Source organism: Delphinus delphis, chromosome 16 (assembly GCF_949987515.2).
Source record: "Delphinus delphis chromosome 16, mDelDel1.2, whole genome shotgun sequence".
Lineage (NCBI taxonomy): Eukaryota > Metazoa > Chordata > Mammalia > Artiodactyla > Delphinidae > Delphinus > Delphinus delphis.
In genome coordinates, this window is record NC_082698.1 from 29,995,133 (window position 1) to 30,012,300 (window position 17,168).

The 17,168-nt window shown below is 48.9% G+C and overlaps 1 protein-coding gene across 3 annotated transcripts; it reads right to left on the minus strand.

Annotated features, from left to right (window-relative positions):
* Nucleotides 1–7,274: 7,274 nt before the first annotated feature.
* Nucleotides 7,275–11,758, minus strand: MARVELD1 (MARVEL domain containing 1). 3 transcript variants are annotated; one of them, XM_060034338.1, is made up of 3 exons: nt 10,492–11,758; nt 9,545–10,245; nt 7,275–7,810 (listed from the first exon to the last, which is right to left on the minus strand). In XM_060034338.1, exon 1 carries the CDS (start codon nt 11,609–11,611, stop codon nt 11,090–11,092), a length of 522 nt encoding a protein of 173 aa, XP_059890321.1. In that variant the 5' UTR covers nt 11,612–11,758; the 3' UTR covers nt 7,275–7,810; nt 9,545–10,245; nt 10,492–11,089. The 3 variants fall into 3 exon arrangements, with proteins under 3 accessions (XP_059890321.1, XP_059890322.1, XP_059890320.1); XM_060034337.1 differs by having other exon boundaries at nt 7,276–7,810; nt 9,545–9,831; XM_060034339.1 differs by lacking the exon at nt 9,545–10,245.
* Between the last annotated feature and the right edge of the window lie 5,410 nt (nt 11,759–17,168).

Here is a 17,168-nt window from a genome sequence, read left to right on the forward strand (position 1 = left end):
CCTTAACATGACATTTTTCAGAGGTTAGTCTTTGAATCTATAAGCAAGTGTGTATATGGTCCACATAATTGAATTTCACTGGGGCTCTTGGAGAAATATTAGCAAGAAATGTTAGGTAGAACAAGCTGGAAAAATATGAGCAGGAAGAGAAGGGAATGTCTAAGCACAGCTTTCTCCACCAGATGGCGCTCTCACCCACTCTTACACAGACTTGTTCAGAAGCCTCTCTAAACTTGGGGTTTCTGGCGATGGTCTCTCATGCCACCATTTCTTGCATATACCAGATCTTCTCATGCTTCTAGCTGCATTAGTTATCTCTTGCTGTGTAACAATTATTTCAAAACTTACTGGCTTATCAAAACCGCAAAAAACCAAAAAACTTAGCAGCTTAAAACAATGATAAATATGTATTATTTGGCTTTTGGGTGGTTTTTGCAGGAAACTGCAAGCAGCTTGGTGGGTGGTTTTGGCCCAGGGGCTTTTGTGAGGTTGTACTCAGATGCTGGCCAGGGCTGCTGTCATCTGAAGGCTTGATGGGGCTGAAGGATTGGCTTCCTCACATAGCAGACTGGTTGGTGCTGGCTCTTGTGCTGACAGGCTGGCAAGGGGTTTCAGTTCCTCTCCACCTGGGACTCTCCAGAAGGCATCTCGAGTGTCCTCGCGACATGGAGGCTGACTTCCCCCAGAGCAGGAAATCCAAGAGGGAGCAAAGCAGGAAGCTACAAGGTCTTCTATGCCATATCCTCAAAAGTCACACACTGTCACTTTCACAATATCCTGTTGGTTTTACGAGTGCGAACTAGTCAACATTCCAATGCATAGTGGGAAGATTATACAACAGCATAACTACCAGAAGGTGAGAATTATCGGGGCCATCCTGGAGGCCATCTTGGAGGCTGGCTGCTGTGTGCTGTTCTGTCGGCTTAGATTACCTTTCCTTCCACCTCATCTCCCCCTGCTCACCTTTTAACATCCAGCTTGAATATCAGGTTCTTTGTAAAGACTTCCCCAAATAATTCCTCACTTCCTCCTCTGTGTTTACACAGAACTCTTTCATCTCTATTAAGCACCTATCACCTTGCATTTCTTTTTTCTTTCTTTCTTTCTTTTTTTTTTTTTTTTTTTTTGGCCACGCAGCACGCAGGATCTTAGTTCCCCAACCAGGCATCAAACCTATACCCCCCTGCAGTGGAAACTCGGAGTCTTAACCACTGGACCGCCAGGGAAGTCCCTCACCTTGCATTTCAATCTTTCTCTTGAACATGACTATTTCCCTCATTGTGTCCTGAATTCCTGAGAGCAGGGGGACTGTGACTTAACATCTTGCCAGTCCCAGTTTCTGCCAAGTACATAGCACAGCCCTGGCATAGTAGGTACTCAATGAATGCTTGTTTTAAAATAAATGAGTAAAACAAAAAATAACAAGTGTTGGTGAGGATGTGGAGAAACAAGAACCTTGTGTGCTGTTGGTGGGAACGTAAATGGTGCAGACTCTATGGAAAACAATATGGCAGTTCCTAAAAAAGTTAAACAGAATCACCATATGATCCAGCAATGCCACTTCTGGGCATATACCCAAAAGAACTGAAAGCAGAGTCTCGAAGAGATATTTGTATACCCATGTTCACAGCAGTTTTAATCACAAAAGGTGGAAGCAACCCAAGTGTCCATTAATGGATGAATGGATAAACAAAATGTGGTGTATACATACACAATGGGCTATTTTTACTTAAAAAATAAGGAAATTCTGACACATGCTACAACATGAATGAACCTTGAGGACATTGATGCTGAGTGAAGAGCTCAGCCAGTCACAAAAAGACAAATACTGTATGATTACACTTATATGAGGTATCTAGAGCAGTGAAATTCCTAGAGACAGAAAGTACTGGATAGTGGTTGTCAGGGGCTAGAGGGAGGGGGAATGGAGATTGATTATTTAATGAGTACAGACTTTCAGTTTTGCAAGATGAGAAGAGTTCTGAAGATGGTTGCCCAACAGCGTGAACATATTTAATACCAACGAACTGTACATTTAAAAAATGGTTAAGGGGGCTTCCCTGGTGGCGCACTGGTTGAGAATCCGCCTGCTAACACAGGGGACACGGGTTCGAGCCCTAGTCTGGGAAGATCCCACATGCCGTGGAGCAACTAGGCCCGTGAGCCACAACTACTGAGCCTACGCGTCTGGAGCCTGTGCTCCCCAACAAGAGAGGCCGCGACAGTGAGAGCCCGCGCACAGCGATGAAGAGTGGCCCCTGCTTGTCACAACTAGAGAAAGCCCTCCCACAGAAACGAAGACCCAACACAGCCAAAAATAAATAAATAAAAACAAATGTGCGGTTTAAAAAAAAAAAAAGGTTAAGATGGGGACTTCCCTGGTGGTGCAGTGGTTAAGAATCTGCCTGCCAGTGCAGGGGGCACAGGTTTGATCCCTGGTCCAGGAAGATCCCACATGCCGTGGAGCAATAAATCCCATGCGCCACAACTACTGAGCCTGCGCTCTAGAGCCTGCAAGCCACAACTACTGAGCCCACGAGCCACAACTACCGAAGCCCATGCACCTAGAGCCCGTGCTCCACAAGAAAAGCCACCGCAATGAGAAGCCAGTGCACCGCAACAGAGAGTAAGCTCTGATCGCCGCAACTAGAGAAAGCCTGTGTGCAGCAACAAAGACCCAACGCAGCCTAAATAAATAAACTTATTTTTTTTAAATGGTTAAGATGGTAAATTTTATGTTATGTGTATTTTGCCACAATTTTTAAAAATTTTAAACGGAGGAATGATGGATAAAGAAAGTGTGATATATCCAGTCAGTGGAATACTAATATTTATCATTAAAAGGAACGTATTGATACATGCTACAACATAGATGAACCTTGAAAACATTATGCCATGTAGACACAAAAGGCCACATATTGTATGATTCCATTTACACTAAGTGTCCAGCGCAGGCGAGTCCATACAGACAGAAAGTAGATTGATTTAGTGGCTGCCAGGGACTGGCGGGAAGAAGGAATTGGGAGTGACTAATAGGTACAGCGCTTCTTTTTCGGGTGATGGAAATGTTCTGGAATTGGATAGTGGTGATAGTTGCACAACTTTGTGAATATACTAAAGCCACTGAATTGTACACTCTAAAACGGAGAATTTCTGCGTGAAATTTTATCTTACAGGAACTGTTTCAATTCTTTTAAATGAATGAATAAATGAAAGAAACATTTGACTGATATGTATTTTTAGATTCTCTTTAATATTTGGGTTTACTCTAGTATTTAAACTTAATATTTGGGTATATTTTTGGATTAATAACTCACTGCCATTGCTCTGAAAAGTGTTCAATAAATAACATCTTTATGTTCTTGTACCTGGGAAAGAAGCCCTCACGAGTAATGAGTTTTCCAGCTGTGACACAGTGAGTTGTTGGACAAACACAGCACGGAAATGAATGTCTGCTGTTATACTCTTACTCAACAGCTCTTGGCAGCCATGAAAACAACCATTCATCAAACACAGGGGCAAAAAAAGTCTCGAAGAGCAAGGCAATGAAAACCTCAGCAATAAAACCTGTGGCCTCCCAGCAAAGAAGCAGTTAACTGTCCACCCAAAAGTCCTTTTCCCTCTTCCAGGGTATAGAGTTGTATAGCCGGGCAGCTGTTGCCCCACCATGGACTACACCTTCCAGCCTCCTTGCATATAGATTATTCGGTCATGTGACTCCCCAAAAGAAGTGAGTGATGAGAGTCACTTCTAGTCCAAGGCATTTAAATGTCGGAAATCTACTCCTCCCGCTTTTCTCCCAAATGCCAGCTCAAAGCAGAGGGGATAGCGGGCCACAAAGTGGGAGAAGCCTAAGTCCCTGAATCACTCACATCCTGGAAACCTCCCACTGACCTGGAATTTCCACAATGGACAACTCTGTGAGGCAGAAATAGATTTGTATGTGAACAACAAATAGACTTTTGTTATATTAAGCCACTGAAATGTTGAGGTGTGTTTGTTACAGCAGCTAAACACCAATATTCATTCATTCCACCAAATAACTACTTATTATGTGCCTTTCATGGGAATATAGAGAAGAATAGCCTGGAATTCTTCCCTCAAAAAGTTCTCATTCTAAATTGGAGAATTAGATGAGAGAATTAATGGGAGAGACAACTTGAATAAAAATGCCACGAATGGAAAGGCAGTAGGTGAGCCACAAAAAACCCTGTATAGACCAATTACCATTAACGAAACTGAGAGAATTAACCAAAAAACTTCCTAAAAGGGAGTTCCCTTGTGGCCTAGTGGTTAGGACTCCAGGCTTTCACTTCCATGGCCCCGGTTCAACCCCTCATCGGGGAACTGAGATCCCACAAGCCGCACAGCTTGGCTAAAAACAAATAAATAAAACAAAAAAAGCTTCCTAAAAGGCATCAGGACCAGGTTATTTTGTAGACAATTTTATTAAACCCATCAGTAAAATGATATGGTTAAACTATTCCAGAGAACAGAACAAGATGGAAAACTTTCCAATTTATTCTGAGTCCAGAATTACCATCCATGATACAAATGTCAGGCAAGAGCACACACACAAATAAACAAATTTCATCTGGAACATAGTTAATAAAAATAGCAAAAGAGGGCTTCCCTGGTGGCGCAGTGCTTGAGAGTCCGCCTGCCGATGCAGGGGACACGGGTTCATGCCCCAGTCCGGGAAGATCCCACATGCCGTGGAGCGGCTGGGCCCGTGAGCCATGGCCGCTGAGCCTGTGCTCCACAACGGGAGGGGTCACAACAGTGAGAGGCCTCGCGTACCGCAAAAAAAAAAAAAAAAAAAAAAAAATCCACCTGCCAATGCAGGGGACAAGGGTTCGATCCCTGGTCCGGGAAGATCCCACATGCCGTGGAGAAACTAAGCCCGTGCGCCACAACTAACAACTACTGAAGCCCACATGCCTAAAGCCTGTGCTCAAACAAGAGAACAAGAGAAGCCACCGCAGTGAGAAGCTCGCGCACCGCAATGAAGAGAAGAGTAGTCCCTGCTCTCTGCAACTAGAGAAAGCCCACGAGCAGCAGCAAAGACCCAACGCAGCCAAAAATAAATAATTACATAAATTAAAAAAAAAGAATAAAATAAAATAAAAATTCCCACTGTGGTAGTGGAACTCTTTCTCCAAAAAAATAATAAAATTAAATTAAAAGGACTAGAGCTATATTATTATATTATAGAACATTAGAAAGTGTTTAGAACTATATTATTGCTAAATTTTAAAAGCAAGTTGTAGAAGAGCCTGAATGTATATGTGTGTATTTGGGTGAGCATCCAGATATTTCGTTAGTTATAAAAATTGAGGAAGAAGGCTTAATAGTGAACAATGGCTTATTGCTCAGGTGTGAGGTTAGGATGATCGAATGACTTCTCTTTTTACTTTGTACACTTCTGTACAGGTAAAAAAATTTAATGGGTATATATTACTATTTTATTCTACAAATAACAATTGTAACAAACAAAAACAATAAAAATATAAATAGTGCTAACGAGACCTTTCTCCCATATCCCTGCCCTTTCCTTTATATGCCTGAAAAGGAATTCTTAATTCTCCTTCCTCACCATTGACCATCCCACTCCCATCCTAGAAAAGCAGGAAAAGTAATAGATAGAAATGAACAAAACCCTCGGATTCCCCAGACCCAAATGGGCTCAGTTATGTCCCCAAGGAGCAGTGTCTTATTTCAAAGTGCCCCCAGCATTAAACAGGAAATGTCAGATTAGACCATTCCTGAACACCTGGTCTCTAGGAGGGAAAACCAAACTCCACCTCTACCTCAGAGCCTGCCCAGAGGCCCACAGGGCTTAGCAACTGGCTGCTGAGGATAGTAAGAGAACATCTACTTTCCAGGTCCAGTCCTGCCACTTGCCAGCTATGTGACCATGGATAAGGCCTTCTCCTCTCTGGGGCTCTATTTCTTCTATTGAATGGGGGTGACAATGTCAACCTCTAAGACTGGTGACAAGATCAAATAAGGTAATGCAACATTTTCAATTGCAAATATTCCACCGAGCTAAAGTGGAGCAGGTGGCTTACCAGCCTTTGCATAAAGGCCACTTTTTATTTTGTGTGATATTCATTAATTGACACAGAGGGAAGAGGGGAGAAAGGGAGGATCTTGGGCAGCTGGTGGCATTCTCCTCCAACCTGGAAATGCAAACCATGAAGAGGAGGATGAGAGAAAGAGAGAGAGAGAGAGTTTGTGCTGTATTTTGTTTGTTTGTTTGTTTTTGGGTTTTTTTGCGGTACGCGGGCCTCTCACTGTTGTGGCCTCTCCCGTTGCGGAGCACACGCTCCGGACGCGCAGGCTCAGCGGCCATGGCTCACGGGCCCAGCCGCTCCGCGGCACGTGGGATCTTCCCGGACCGGGGCACGAACCCGTGTCCCCTGCATCGGCAGGAGGACTCTTAACCACTGCGCCACCAGGGAAGCCCTGTGCTGTATTTTGAGGAGGGTGCTTTGAAGAGAGTGGGTGTGGAGCACACACAGCATCAGATCCCTGCCTGGAGCTGTTCTAGGGGTGCTTTGAGATCTGCCAGCAGAACTCTATGTCCCGGCTGTGGACATCAGGCCCAGGTCACAGGAGGGAGGAGCCGACAAGAAGCCTGTTAACTGCCCTCCAGCCCTTTCCAGGGTACCTCAGTCAGCAGGCTGAGGCTGGAAGGCAGAGAGGGGGGACCAGATTGGGTGTGTCTAGAAGGCAACACCAGAACAATGATCTGCAGGAAAGAACCAGAGCCTGGGCTCCAGGAGACCCCACTCTGGCCCCAGTCAGCTCTGTGACATTAAACAAGTTGCCACTCCACCCTGGGGTTCATCTCCCCTTCTGTAATATGATGGGCTTGGACCAGAACAGGACCCTCTGGTTCCGTGACCATAGTCATTCTGTGCTTGCCTATAAGGCAGTGGAACTTCCCAAACAGAGGGTCCATTGAGAGCAGGGGTGGGAGCTTCTGGAATTCCCTTCAGCCTCAGTCAGCGACAGACACAGGGAGTTCTCTTCCTGATTCCTGTGCCCTGCCCTAACTGTACTGGAAATCTATGACCTCATTTTTCTTTCCCTCCCAGAAAGAAGGGGAAGCCGGGGAGGCAGACAAGTGTGGCAAAATGAGAAGATGGAGGGAGGCTAGGGGACCTGACACAGAGTGTTACTGCAGGGGGCAGGAGAGAAGACACATACACCCAGATCAGACAAACAAACTTTATTCAGAAAAGCATATTAGTAATCACCACTAAACTACTGAAAGAAGCACATTGGTCCCCTCTTCTCCCTACCCTCCCTCACCCTCCCACGCACACCCTCTCTTTGGCCTTTGTAGAATACTGGAGAAATCCTCTCCTGGGCCCACAAGTGGTCCCAGACTTTTGGGCTGGGGGCAGCCCACAGCAGGGTCAGGTTGGATCGAGTCCTGGAGTCCAGAGAGGGAGGCCAAGGAGACTGCCTCCAGTATCCAAAAGTTCCGGGCCAGCTCAGGTAGTCATTCCCATGGCACAGGGCCCCGAGGAGAAGGAGAGGATGGGTGTGGGAGCTGTCTTCATGTCCTTCTCACATCTGGAGAAGCCGTGGGAGGCCAAGTGGGAAGGCACATCTAGACGAGCCAGTGAGCTCTGGAATGTTTCAGGCACATGTGGCTGTATAAGGTACGGTTAAGGCCAAGGATACGTCTGCTCCTGAGTAAGGTCAGCTAACCACAGACAAAGCACTATGGGCTGCGGGCTAAGAAGAGGTCCTCAAAGGGCCGGATCTGAGCTGAGGATGCAGCTTATGTGATGATCTAAAAAAGAGAAAAGAACACATGCTGGAGCTCAAAAGCCATTGTTTAGGGTTCAGGGGTGCACGGCTCAGTTCCAGGTATCTGGAAGCTTGTGCCCAAGTCATAACGCAAGCAGAATAGGAATTTCTCTACGTCAAGGCAAAATGAACCTTCACCGTCTTGGCTCTTCCACCGAATGATGTGGAAAGGGAGCTGCTGGGCAAAGATTATTCCCTCTCCCCACCTCCTTATATGGCCAGTGAAAACACTGAAACCCTCTGCTGGCCCAGGGAAGGGGCCCTGGGAGAGGTCAGAATGACTGGCTCTGGGAGTTTCCATGGCCTCAACAGCATGGAAATCTGCAACAGAAGAACCAAAGTTGCTGGGCTTCCAAGACACCTCCAGTATCCCAGCAAAGGTCACCCCCAGGTTCTGGCTGGCACCAGCAGTGGGCACTAAGGAAACAGGTACCCTGCCTGGAGCATGGCAGCAGGACCCCAGCCTAACTGAGATGCTGAAGGGCTCAGTGTTCTGGGATTTCCTGGAGGACAGAAAACAATAGCAACAACAATAACACAAATAACCACAATTTTAATGGTCACAGAGTTTCAGTTTTGCAAGATGAAAAAGTTCTGGAGATGGACGGTGCTGATCGCTGCACAGCAATGTGAATGGATTTAATGCCACTGAACTGTACGCTTTAAAGACAGTTTCGATGGTCAATTGTATGTTATGAATATTTTACCACAGTTAAAAAAAATTTTTTTTTCCAAAGATAACCATGGGGATTTCCCGGCGGTCCAGCGGTTAGGACTCTGCACTTTCACTGCCGAGGGTGCAGGTTCGATCCCTGGTCTGGGAATTAAGATCCCACAAGCCACGTGGTGTGGACAAAAATATTAAAATAAATAAAGATAACCATGTTAACAGCATCTAACATGTATTGACCCCCTACTGTATATAGCACAGCCTGGTTCTGAAGAGGTCAGACTGCCAGAGTTCAAATCCGAACTCACCAGCTGGGAGACTCTAGGTAAGTCACTTAACCTCTCTGTGACTCATTTTCCTCATACAGAATATGGAAATAATACTAGAACCCAGCTCAGTAGGGTTGTTGAGAGAATGAAATGAATACATAAGTGGTTCGAGCAGTGCCGGGCACAAAGATGTAAAGATGGTGACTATGTAAAACTCACAAAAGCACTCCACATCCCCACCCAGATCTTCACCACTACAACAGAGAAACCTAAGACTTTTCTTCCGAAACTCTACAAACACGCTCACAAAAAAGCATTCTGGTTTCCCCTATTCTAGTTTCTAATCCAGAGAGGGTTGAACTTTTTCAAAGAGCAGACCTTTGAAGGATTTAGCAAAAAGGTTGAATTGTTGTCATAACCCTTTGGACATTGTGGTTATTACTGTCACCCCTTCAACTTGCTCCTGAATAAAAACAGTTCAACTTTTTTTTTTTTTTGCGGTACGTGGGCCTCTCACTGTTGTGGCCTCTCCCGTTGCAGAGCACAGGCTCCGGACGTGCAGGCTCAGCGGCCATGGCTCACGGGCCCAGCCGCTCCGCGGCATGTGGGATCCTCCCGGACCGGGGCACAAACCCGTGTCCCCTGCATCAGCAGGCGGACTCCCAACCACTGCGCCACCAGGGAAGCCCAAATCCTTTATCTTTTAGAAAAGGAGCGGGCTCTGGGTTTTTTTATTCAAAGGCCTATGAGCTCGCCAGAAAGCCAAGAGGCATCTTACCTTACCAAGGCTGGGCCAGCTGTTCATCCCAGATCCCGAGTTTTCTTCTCTGTTTGGTGTGACCCACCCCTGCCAGTTGCTTATGGTCAATGCCAGCATCTCTTACAGGTGATGTTCCTTTTGACTGGGAAACCAGGAAACCATCTGGACAACCTTGGCTTCATTTCCCAAACAATGTAAAGGAATGTTCAATCCACAGTTTCCCCAGGCTCTCGCTGGCCTGGCACGGCCGGCTATCTTCTCTTTAATGGAGCGGGTGCGGGGCCTCCCTCTGCTATAGAAATTCCCTGGGAAAGAGAAGGAGTGCCCCTTGTCTTCAAACAGACCACAGCCAACGGGTCGGGACCCTTGGTGATAAATGAGAGCCAGGACGACACACGGCTGCTTGGCACCTTAGGTGGAAAAAGCTGGTCCAGGTCCAGAGGCAGTTAACACTGTAAACTAAGTTACTTGGGCTTCTTTTAGAGCAGGACTTCTCAAAGCCTTTCATATGCTAATGAGCACTGAGAATCTTCAAGAAGGGGAGAAAGCACCTTAGACAAACCCTTTGGGCCTTGAAACCCTCTATTAGAGGGTAGCTCCAGAATCCGGATTCCTGGGAACAACCAATGCTTTAAAGTAAACAACGCTAGACTGAGAGTCCAAAGACCGGGTTCTAATCTTTTTCTGGCTGTTCGCAAGAGCAAGCTCTGAGTCTCCATCTGCAAAAAGAAAGGGGTGGGGCTCGCCTAGCATTCCTTGACGTTGGTGTGGTATCCCTAATGCAAAAAAGATATTGGGAGGTGGGGACGGAACAGAAACCTGTGAGAGGAAGGCTGGGAAGGCGAGGCCAGGGAAGCTGGTGGGCGTTAGGAACTGGCCTCCGTGAACCGCGAGGACAAAGACGGAACAGGAGGAGAAAGAAGACTCCAAAGGTGCAAGGGTACAGCCCCCTTATCCATCCTCACCTTTGCAGATGGGCCCCAGCGCAAGACATCAAAGAACCGAGGGATGGCCCGGAAGGACTGCGCAGGATGCCCGCACAATCCCAAACTAAAACCACACCCGTCGCTCATCCCAGGACCAGTGGAGGCCCGTCCCCAGCTCCGCCCGCGGCGTCATGCCTGCCTTTTTCAGCACTCGGGGCTGGAAGAGGGGCCAGGGCAAGGGGGTGCTCTTCCGAACGCGGAGCGAGAGGGAGGGGGCAGTGGCGCCGCCAGTAGACTGGTTCCAATTTGGGAGCCTCCCCCGGATCTACGCGGCGCCTGTCCACGTCTCGCTCTCGGCCGGGAAGGGGATGAGGAACCGCGAGGCTTCGCCTCGGGGCGGCCCGACTGAAAGAGTGCGTCCGCCCCTCGGATGCGGCTCTGCCCTGGTCCCAGGAGACGGCACAGCTGTCCGGACTCTGGACTGCGGCGAAGCCGTCGGACGGAAACTGCGATCCGGGCGCCGGGGCGCGGGCGGCGGCAGGAACGCAGGGCGAGGCGAGGGGAGGGAGCCGGGGCGCACGGGCGCGGGGCGGTGGCGGCAGGAAGGACGGGTCCCCCGCCCCGCGGCGCAGCGACCTCACGCCACCTCCTGCTCGCCCTGGTAGTGGCGGCAGCAGCCGTAGAGCGCTGAGAGCAGGTAGAGGCCGAGGCAGAGGCCGCCGCAGACGGCGGCCGCCAGGAAGGCGTGGTAGGCGCAGGACATCTGGTAATCCTTGAGGTTGCAGTAGCTGTGGCTCTGCGTCTGGCTGATCATGATGCCCATCGCGGCGCCGTAGAGCGCGGCCGCCAGCAGGTCGTGTGCCACGTTGACCACCAGCCAGCGCGAGCCCAGCACGGGCACCAGCTCGTGCTTGCCCAGCAGCGTGAGGAAGTAGAGGCCCAGGGTCAGCAGCCAGAAGAGCACGGACACGAAGAGCGCGAAGTGCACCGGGCCCTGGTACCTGCTTGTGGCGATGGTGATCCAGAAGGCGGCGCCGGCCAACAGCTGCAGCAGCCGCAGCACGCCCAGCGGGCCGCGCAGAAAGGCCCGCTGCAGGCTCACCGCGCCGCGGGCCGCCCGCGCCTGGGGCGGCGGCTGGCGCGGGGGCGGCGGGAGCATGGCCCCCGGGCGCGGTGGCGGCGGCGGCGGCGCCCCGAGCAGCGGAATGGCGACGTCTGGCTCGCGGAGGTGGCCCGGCCGACGTGCCCCTGAGCCCGCCGCGGCCTCCTCGCTCCCCTCCGAGTCCTCCTCTCTTCCTCTCCCCTTCTCCCCACTCTACCTCCCCTCTCTCCTCCTCTCTCTCCTCCCCTCTCTCCTCCCCGCAGCCCTCCTCTTTTTCTCCGTTTCTCTCTCTCTCCACCCCTCCTGTCCGCCCTCTCCCTTCCCCTCCTCCTTCTCCACCCCCACTCGCTCCTCCGGGCTTCCTGCCTTCTCTCTTTGGGCCTCGCCCACCACCCTGGTGCCCCCCTTCCCGTCGGCGCCAAACTCCCAGCTCGGATTCCTTCCTCCTTGGAGCAGGGCGGAGGGCACCCCAGCTGGCCGTGGGTCTTCCGCTCCGTCCGACTGGGCCGAGTTTGCCACAACTGCTCACCCTGCCTGCCCTGGCTCCCTGGCTCCGGTCCAGCCTCGAAGCTGAGAGTCGTCTTCTGGAGGTGGAGCGTCCCCTCAGTGTTAGGCTGGGCCTTTTTCTTTCTTCTCCCTCCTGTCCTAATAGTTCACTGGGGCCTCCCGGCCCTTCCTTGGCGCTGGAGGAGAGCAGTGCCAGGCTTAAGCTGCCATCTCTTCTCACCTGGACATCCGAATATCATATCCTGCCAGTGCCCACCCCAAACTTATTCTGTCCAAAGATGGGCTCAGACTTTGTCTCAGCCATCCGAGTTCTCATGTCAGTGAAAGGGACCATCACCTGCTCCAGGCCACACTGCCCCTCCCGTGCCACAAAGCAAAGTCCTATTAGTCCAATCTCTTTTTTCCAACCTTCTTTGCCATCGAGCATATTAAAAATAGGCTTCCCGGCATGACCAGGACACAAACCCAGCTCTAAGAGACAGCAAAGCCCAACAATGCTTTACATTACTGCTATTACTGCGATTTGCAGGAATTCTCATTTAAGCCTCAAAGAACCCCCGAGATACATACAATTATTTTCCTCATCTTGTGGAGGAGAAAAACGGAATCTACAGAGGTTAAGACCACGAAACTGGTAACTGCTGCTGGTCTCTCTTCCCTCCCCTTCTGATCCAACCTTTGTGCACTGTGGCATCTTTCTAAAACACAGACCTGGTTGTATATACACTGCTTCCCCTACTGACCACAGAATAGGGTTCTATCTCTTCTATGGGGATGTTTCACAATCTGGCCCCAACCGACTTCCAATTTCCTGGTTTTCCACTTCCTTTTCTTACCCATGCTTGCACCCAGCATGCCAACCCCACCAAACCTCTTAAGGTTCCCAAAGAGTCTCAGAATGCCCTTCATTCCCAGACCCCATTTGTCTGGCAAATTGCTACTTATCCTTCAATGCCCAGTTTAAATATTCCTCCCCTTGGTTTAGCCTCCCAGGCTGTTGATTGCTGGCTCTTCTAGGCCCCCCTTGGATGTTCCCTCTGTAGTAGCTGAGTCAGCTACATCATAACCATTGGTTATCAAGTCTTATCCATCTTTTCCTGTGCCTGGCACGTAAGAGACTCAGTAAATGTCTGTGGAGTGGAAGACTGGGTGGCTGCAGGAACAGCAGTGGAAGTGAGAGGACCCCTCTTGTCCTGGGGACTGTACATGCATCAGACCCCCAGCTTATCCTACCCCACAGAGCTCGTTTCTCGTCTCTTGGTAATGGGATGAGGCAGCTGGCCCCTGGCTCCCCTTGAGGGAGAAAAACTACGTGGCTTCTCAGGGAGCTAATGCCTCCCACTGCCAACTCAGCCCCACCTACGGGTACCTGAATGCATATTTTAAGTGAACAAATGGTGGTGTATACCACCCGCGTTTTTTGGTAAGACAGCATGGCATAAAGGCTCAGGGTGTAAACCCTGGAGACAGACTGCCTGGCTACTTCTCACTGCTTTACCACTCCCTGGTGCTGGGACCTGGGGGGGGTCTGTACCTCAGTTTCCTCATCTGTGAAATCTTTTCATTCAGCAAATAGATATTAAGCACCTAGTAAGTGCTAGGCACCATCTGAGGGGCTAGGGATACATAATATATATGTGATTATTATGAACTGAATGCTTACTATACACTTTATATAAAGTGAGCACTTTATTGTTCTACCTAATCCTTATACCAGCTCTTTAAAATAACTGGTATTAACTCTGATTCACTGATGGGGAAACCAAGGCTTAGAGAGGTAAGGAAGTGGACCATGCTCACAGAGCTGATGAGTGACAGTTTAAATAGCAGCCTGGGTGTGGCTGACTCCAGGTCCACATTCAATATGCTTTTATATACTTTCACATATTTAATTCTCAGCTACTGCCACAGGGACCCAGAAAGGTTACATGACTTGCCCAAAGAAACACAGCTACTAAGTGTCAGTGTGGGGACTCAAACCTAGGTCTTCCGATCCCAATTTCAGGGCTGTTCCTTCAGCAACCCTGAGCAACCCCTGGAGAGACATCCTCAATGTCTTCAGGGTGCCAGTCTCGAGTGTGGTTGGAGCTAGGATGTGCAGCTGGGCACTGAATCTGGTGCTGCACTGATGACAGAGAATTATGACAACCACACAAACTGCCTCTGTAAGTGGGGGACCTAAGCCAACAAACATTTAGAGGCAGACAAGAGAATCTTTCCCTCTTCTAAAAAGGCGTCTGGGGCTTCCCTGGTGGCACAGTGGTTAAGAATCTGCCTGCCAACACAGGGGACACGGGTTCGAGCCCTGATCCGGGAAGATCCCACATGCCATGAGCAACTAAGCCTGTGCGCCACAACTACTGAGCCTGCGCTCTAGAGCCCACGAGTCACAACTACTGAGCCCATGCACCACAACTACTGAAGCCCGCACGCCTAGAGCCCGTGCTCTGCAGCAAAAGAAGCCACCGCAATGAGAAGCCCACACACCTCAACAAAGGGTAGCCCCCGCTTGCCGCAACTAGAGAAAGCCCGTGCAGCAACGAAAGCCCAACGCAGCCAAAAATAAATAAAAACTAAAGAATAAATAAATAATTAAAAAGGCATCAGGAGAGTTGGGGTGGGGCGCCACCTGGTGGACACAAACTTTTGGCTTCACAAGGCAAATCCTACTCCTTATAAGGAAGAGCCTTTGGCGGCTTTCAGGAGATATTTTTAGCCTCTGGAATCTTGAAGACATTCCAAAAGACGGTCCACAGACTCCGCAAAAGCATAACCATGCACAAAGATCTTGATACCTCCAACTCAACAAGTATGGTCTAAACACCTGCTGGATGCAAACAATCTGGGTGTGGAGTGCAGGAATGAAGAGGACCAATGCTTGCCCTCAAAGTGTTTGCACTCTGCTGGTAGGGGAGGGACAGATGTGGACACAAATGGACACAAAAAAGAGGCATGGATGAGAATTATAAGGAAAATACAAAAGGGAAAGAGTATCGTGATGGGAGGGCTGAGGAAAGATTCAAAAACAAGTGTCATTTGAGGATGCATAGAGTTTTGACAAGCAGAGGTGGGGGATAGGTGTCTTGGACGAGGCAGCCTCCCATCAGGCAGGTCCTGAGCATCCCTGGATGTTATCACTGAGTATGCCAAGAATGCAAGGCCATGACAGCTCTTTCCGCAACCATTTCTCAGTGTTGTGTTTGCAGCCAGCAACTTTGAGGGATGAGGGAACATCATCTCCCAGACACAGAGCAGACTCACTTATTGCTTACGATAAAAGTGGTGAGGTAGGAGGGGACTGTGGTGGGTTTTCCAAGCTCAGAGCTCCGCAGCTGTGACGCAAACCCGCTGCATGTGTAACATCCACCTGGGTCCCTCTGTAGTGCCCCCGTGAAACTTGAGAACAAGGGAAAGATGTGTAACAATGGTGCTAATGCTGCTTGCTGTGCCAACAGCGGTCAATCCTTTGTCTCTGACTCAGGAATCCTGTGTCTTCTGCCAGCATTTATGAAACGACAGCAGGCTAGCTTTTTAGCTTATAAATGGGGTAAATCCCAGCCCCTGACAGGTGTTCTAGGCAGAGGGAACAGTGTGAGCAAAAACGGGGCTAGCTTGTCTAGGGAACAAGTAGTGACACTAGATAGATACTGTGAGCCCCAATGCAATGACATTCGATATGCCCAGAGGGGGAGGCAACCCGTAATAAGGAGGAAGGTGTAGCCCACTCTGAGATCCCACGATCAGCTCTTACTGTTCACAGTCAGATTCTATTCTGTTCTCAGTCTCTGGGCTACTGTAAACATACTGTATATATAGACTCAACTCACAGTGGTTTAACACCTTTTATGTCCCAAGCCCTGAGCTGGCACTTGACCCAAATCAGTAATTGTGGCACGCAGGCTCAGTAGTTGTGGCGCACTTAGTTGCTCGGTGGCAATGTGTAATCTTCCCGGACCAGAGCTCGAACCCGTGTCCTCTGCATTGGCAGGCGGATTCTTAACCACTGCGCCACCAGGGAAGCCCCTGAACGGTGTATTTTTTTTAATGTTTCTATAATGCACCATTTGCCTGTAGGACTTTGTTGTTTTCAGCCTGTTCAGTTTGTAAGTTCACAGAAGAGGGTTGTTGTAAGTTGCTTTTTGTAACGTCCTAAGCAGAAGGATGCTTTTTAAAAAGCTTAGAATGATCAGGTCATTTATCAAGAAAAACGGAGTTGACTCAAGAGTCCCACTGTTGCTTGTCAAGTGAGTGTGGAAGTTCTCTCTGTTCTCCCCAGAACAGAACATTCAGCAACAACAAACCCATGGGAACAAGTCTCAGCCCCACTGGGGGATCATTTGTGACTGTCCAGCTGCTTGAACAATTCCTGCAGCATAGGGAGGGAAGGAGTCGAATGCTGCTTTAGTGTCTGTAGCAAGGTTTATATTATGCACTGTGCCTGTAGCACCTTACTTCATCCTCACAGCAACGCTCACAGGTGGGTATGATTATTCCCATTTTATAGATGAGAAAATAGAGAAGCAGAGAGGTTAAGTTATTTGCCTAAGGTTAAACAGCTAGAACCCCTTTCCTAGACTCTACTCCCCTAAAAACTAGCACCTTGCTGAGCCATATTGGAACCTAGGGCGAAAGGAAAAATGTGTGCCCCTATGTGCACTTATCAAAACATCCTTCCATATTTTGAACCAAATGGAAAAAGTGGATAAAATCTCTACGATCAAAAAACACAACCATATATAAAGCCCTGTGTTGCCCAATCTGTTCGCACAATATTGTCAACACTCACAAAGCCAATTGGCAGGAGACACAATGGCGGCCTTCCTGGGAACCGCGGGCTGATTGGAAATGACTGTTCCCATTGCAAAATGATAGTGTCATAAAACAAACAACAGCCTGTCTTTATGTTAAATGTCAATACTTTGTTCATCATGGATATTTTGCATTATCTTGATTTTTAAAGATATTACATTAAAATATTTATCCTAATTATGGAGTTTTTTGTTGCCCCCTCAAATATTGCACCCAAGGAGTGTTCCCCTTGCTTCACCTTAATCTGATCCCTGGTAAAGCCAGGTCTTGGCCTGAATTACCCCAGGGCTCCATTCCC

Bases quoted from the DNA above. Each gene is read 5' to 3' on its own strand.
- MARVELD1 (XM_060034339.1), bottom strand. From the start codon at position 11,611: ATGCTCCCGCCGCCCCCGCGCCAGCCGCCGCCCCAGGCGCGGGCGGCC.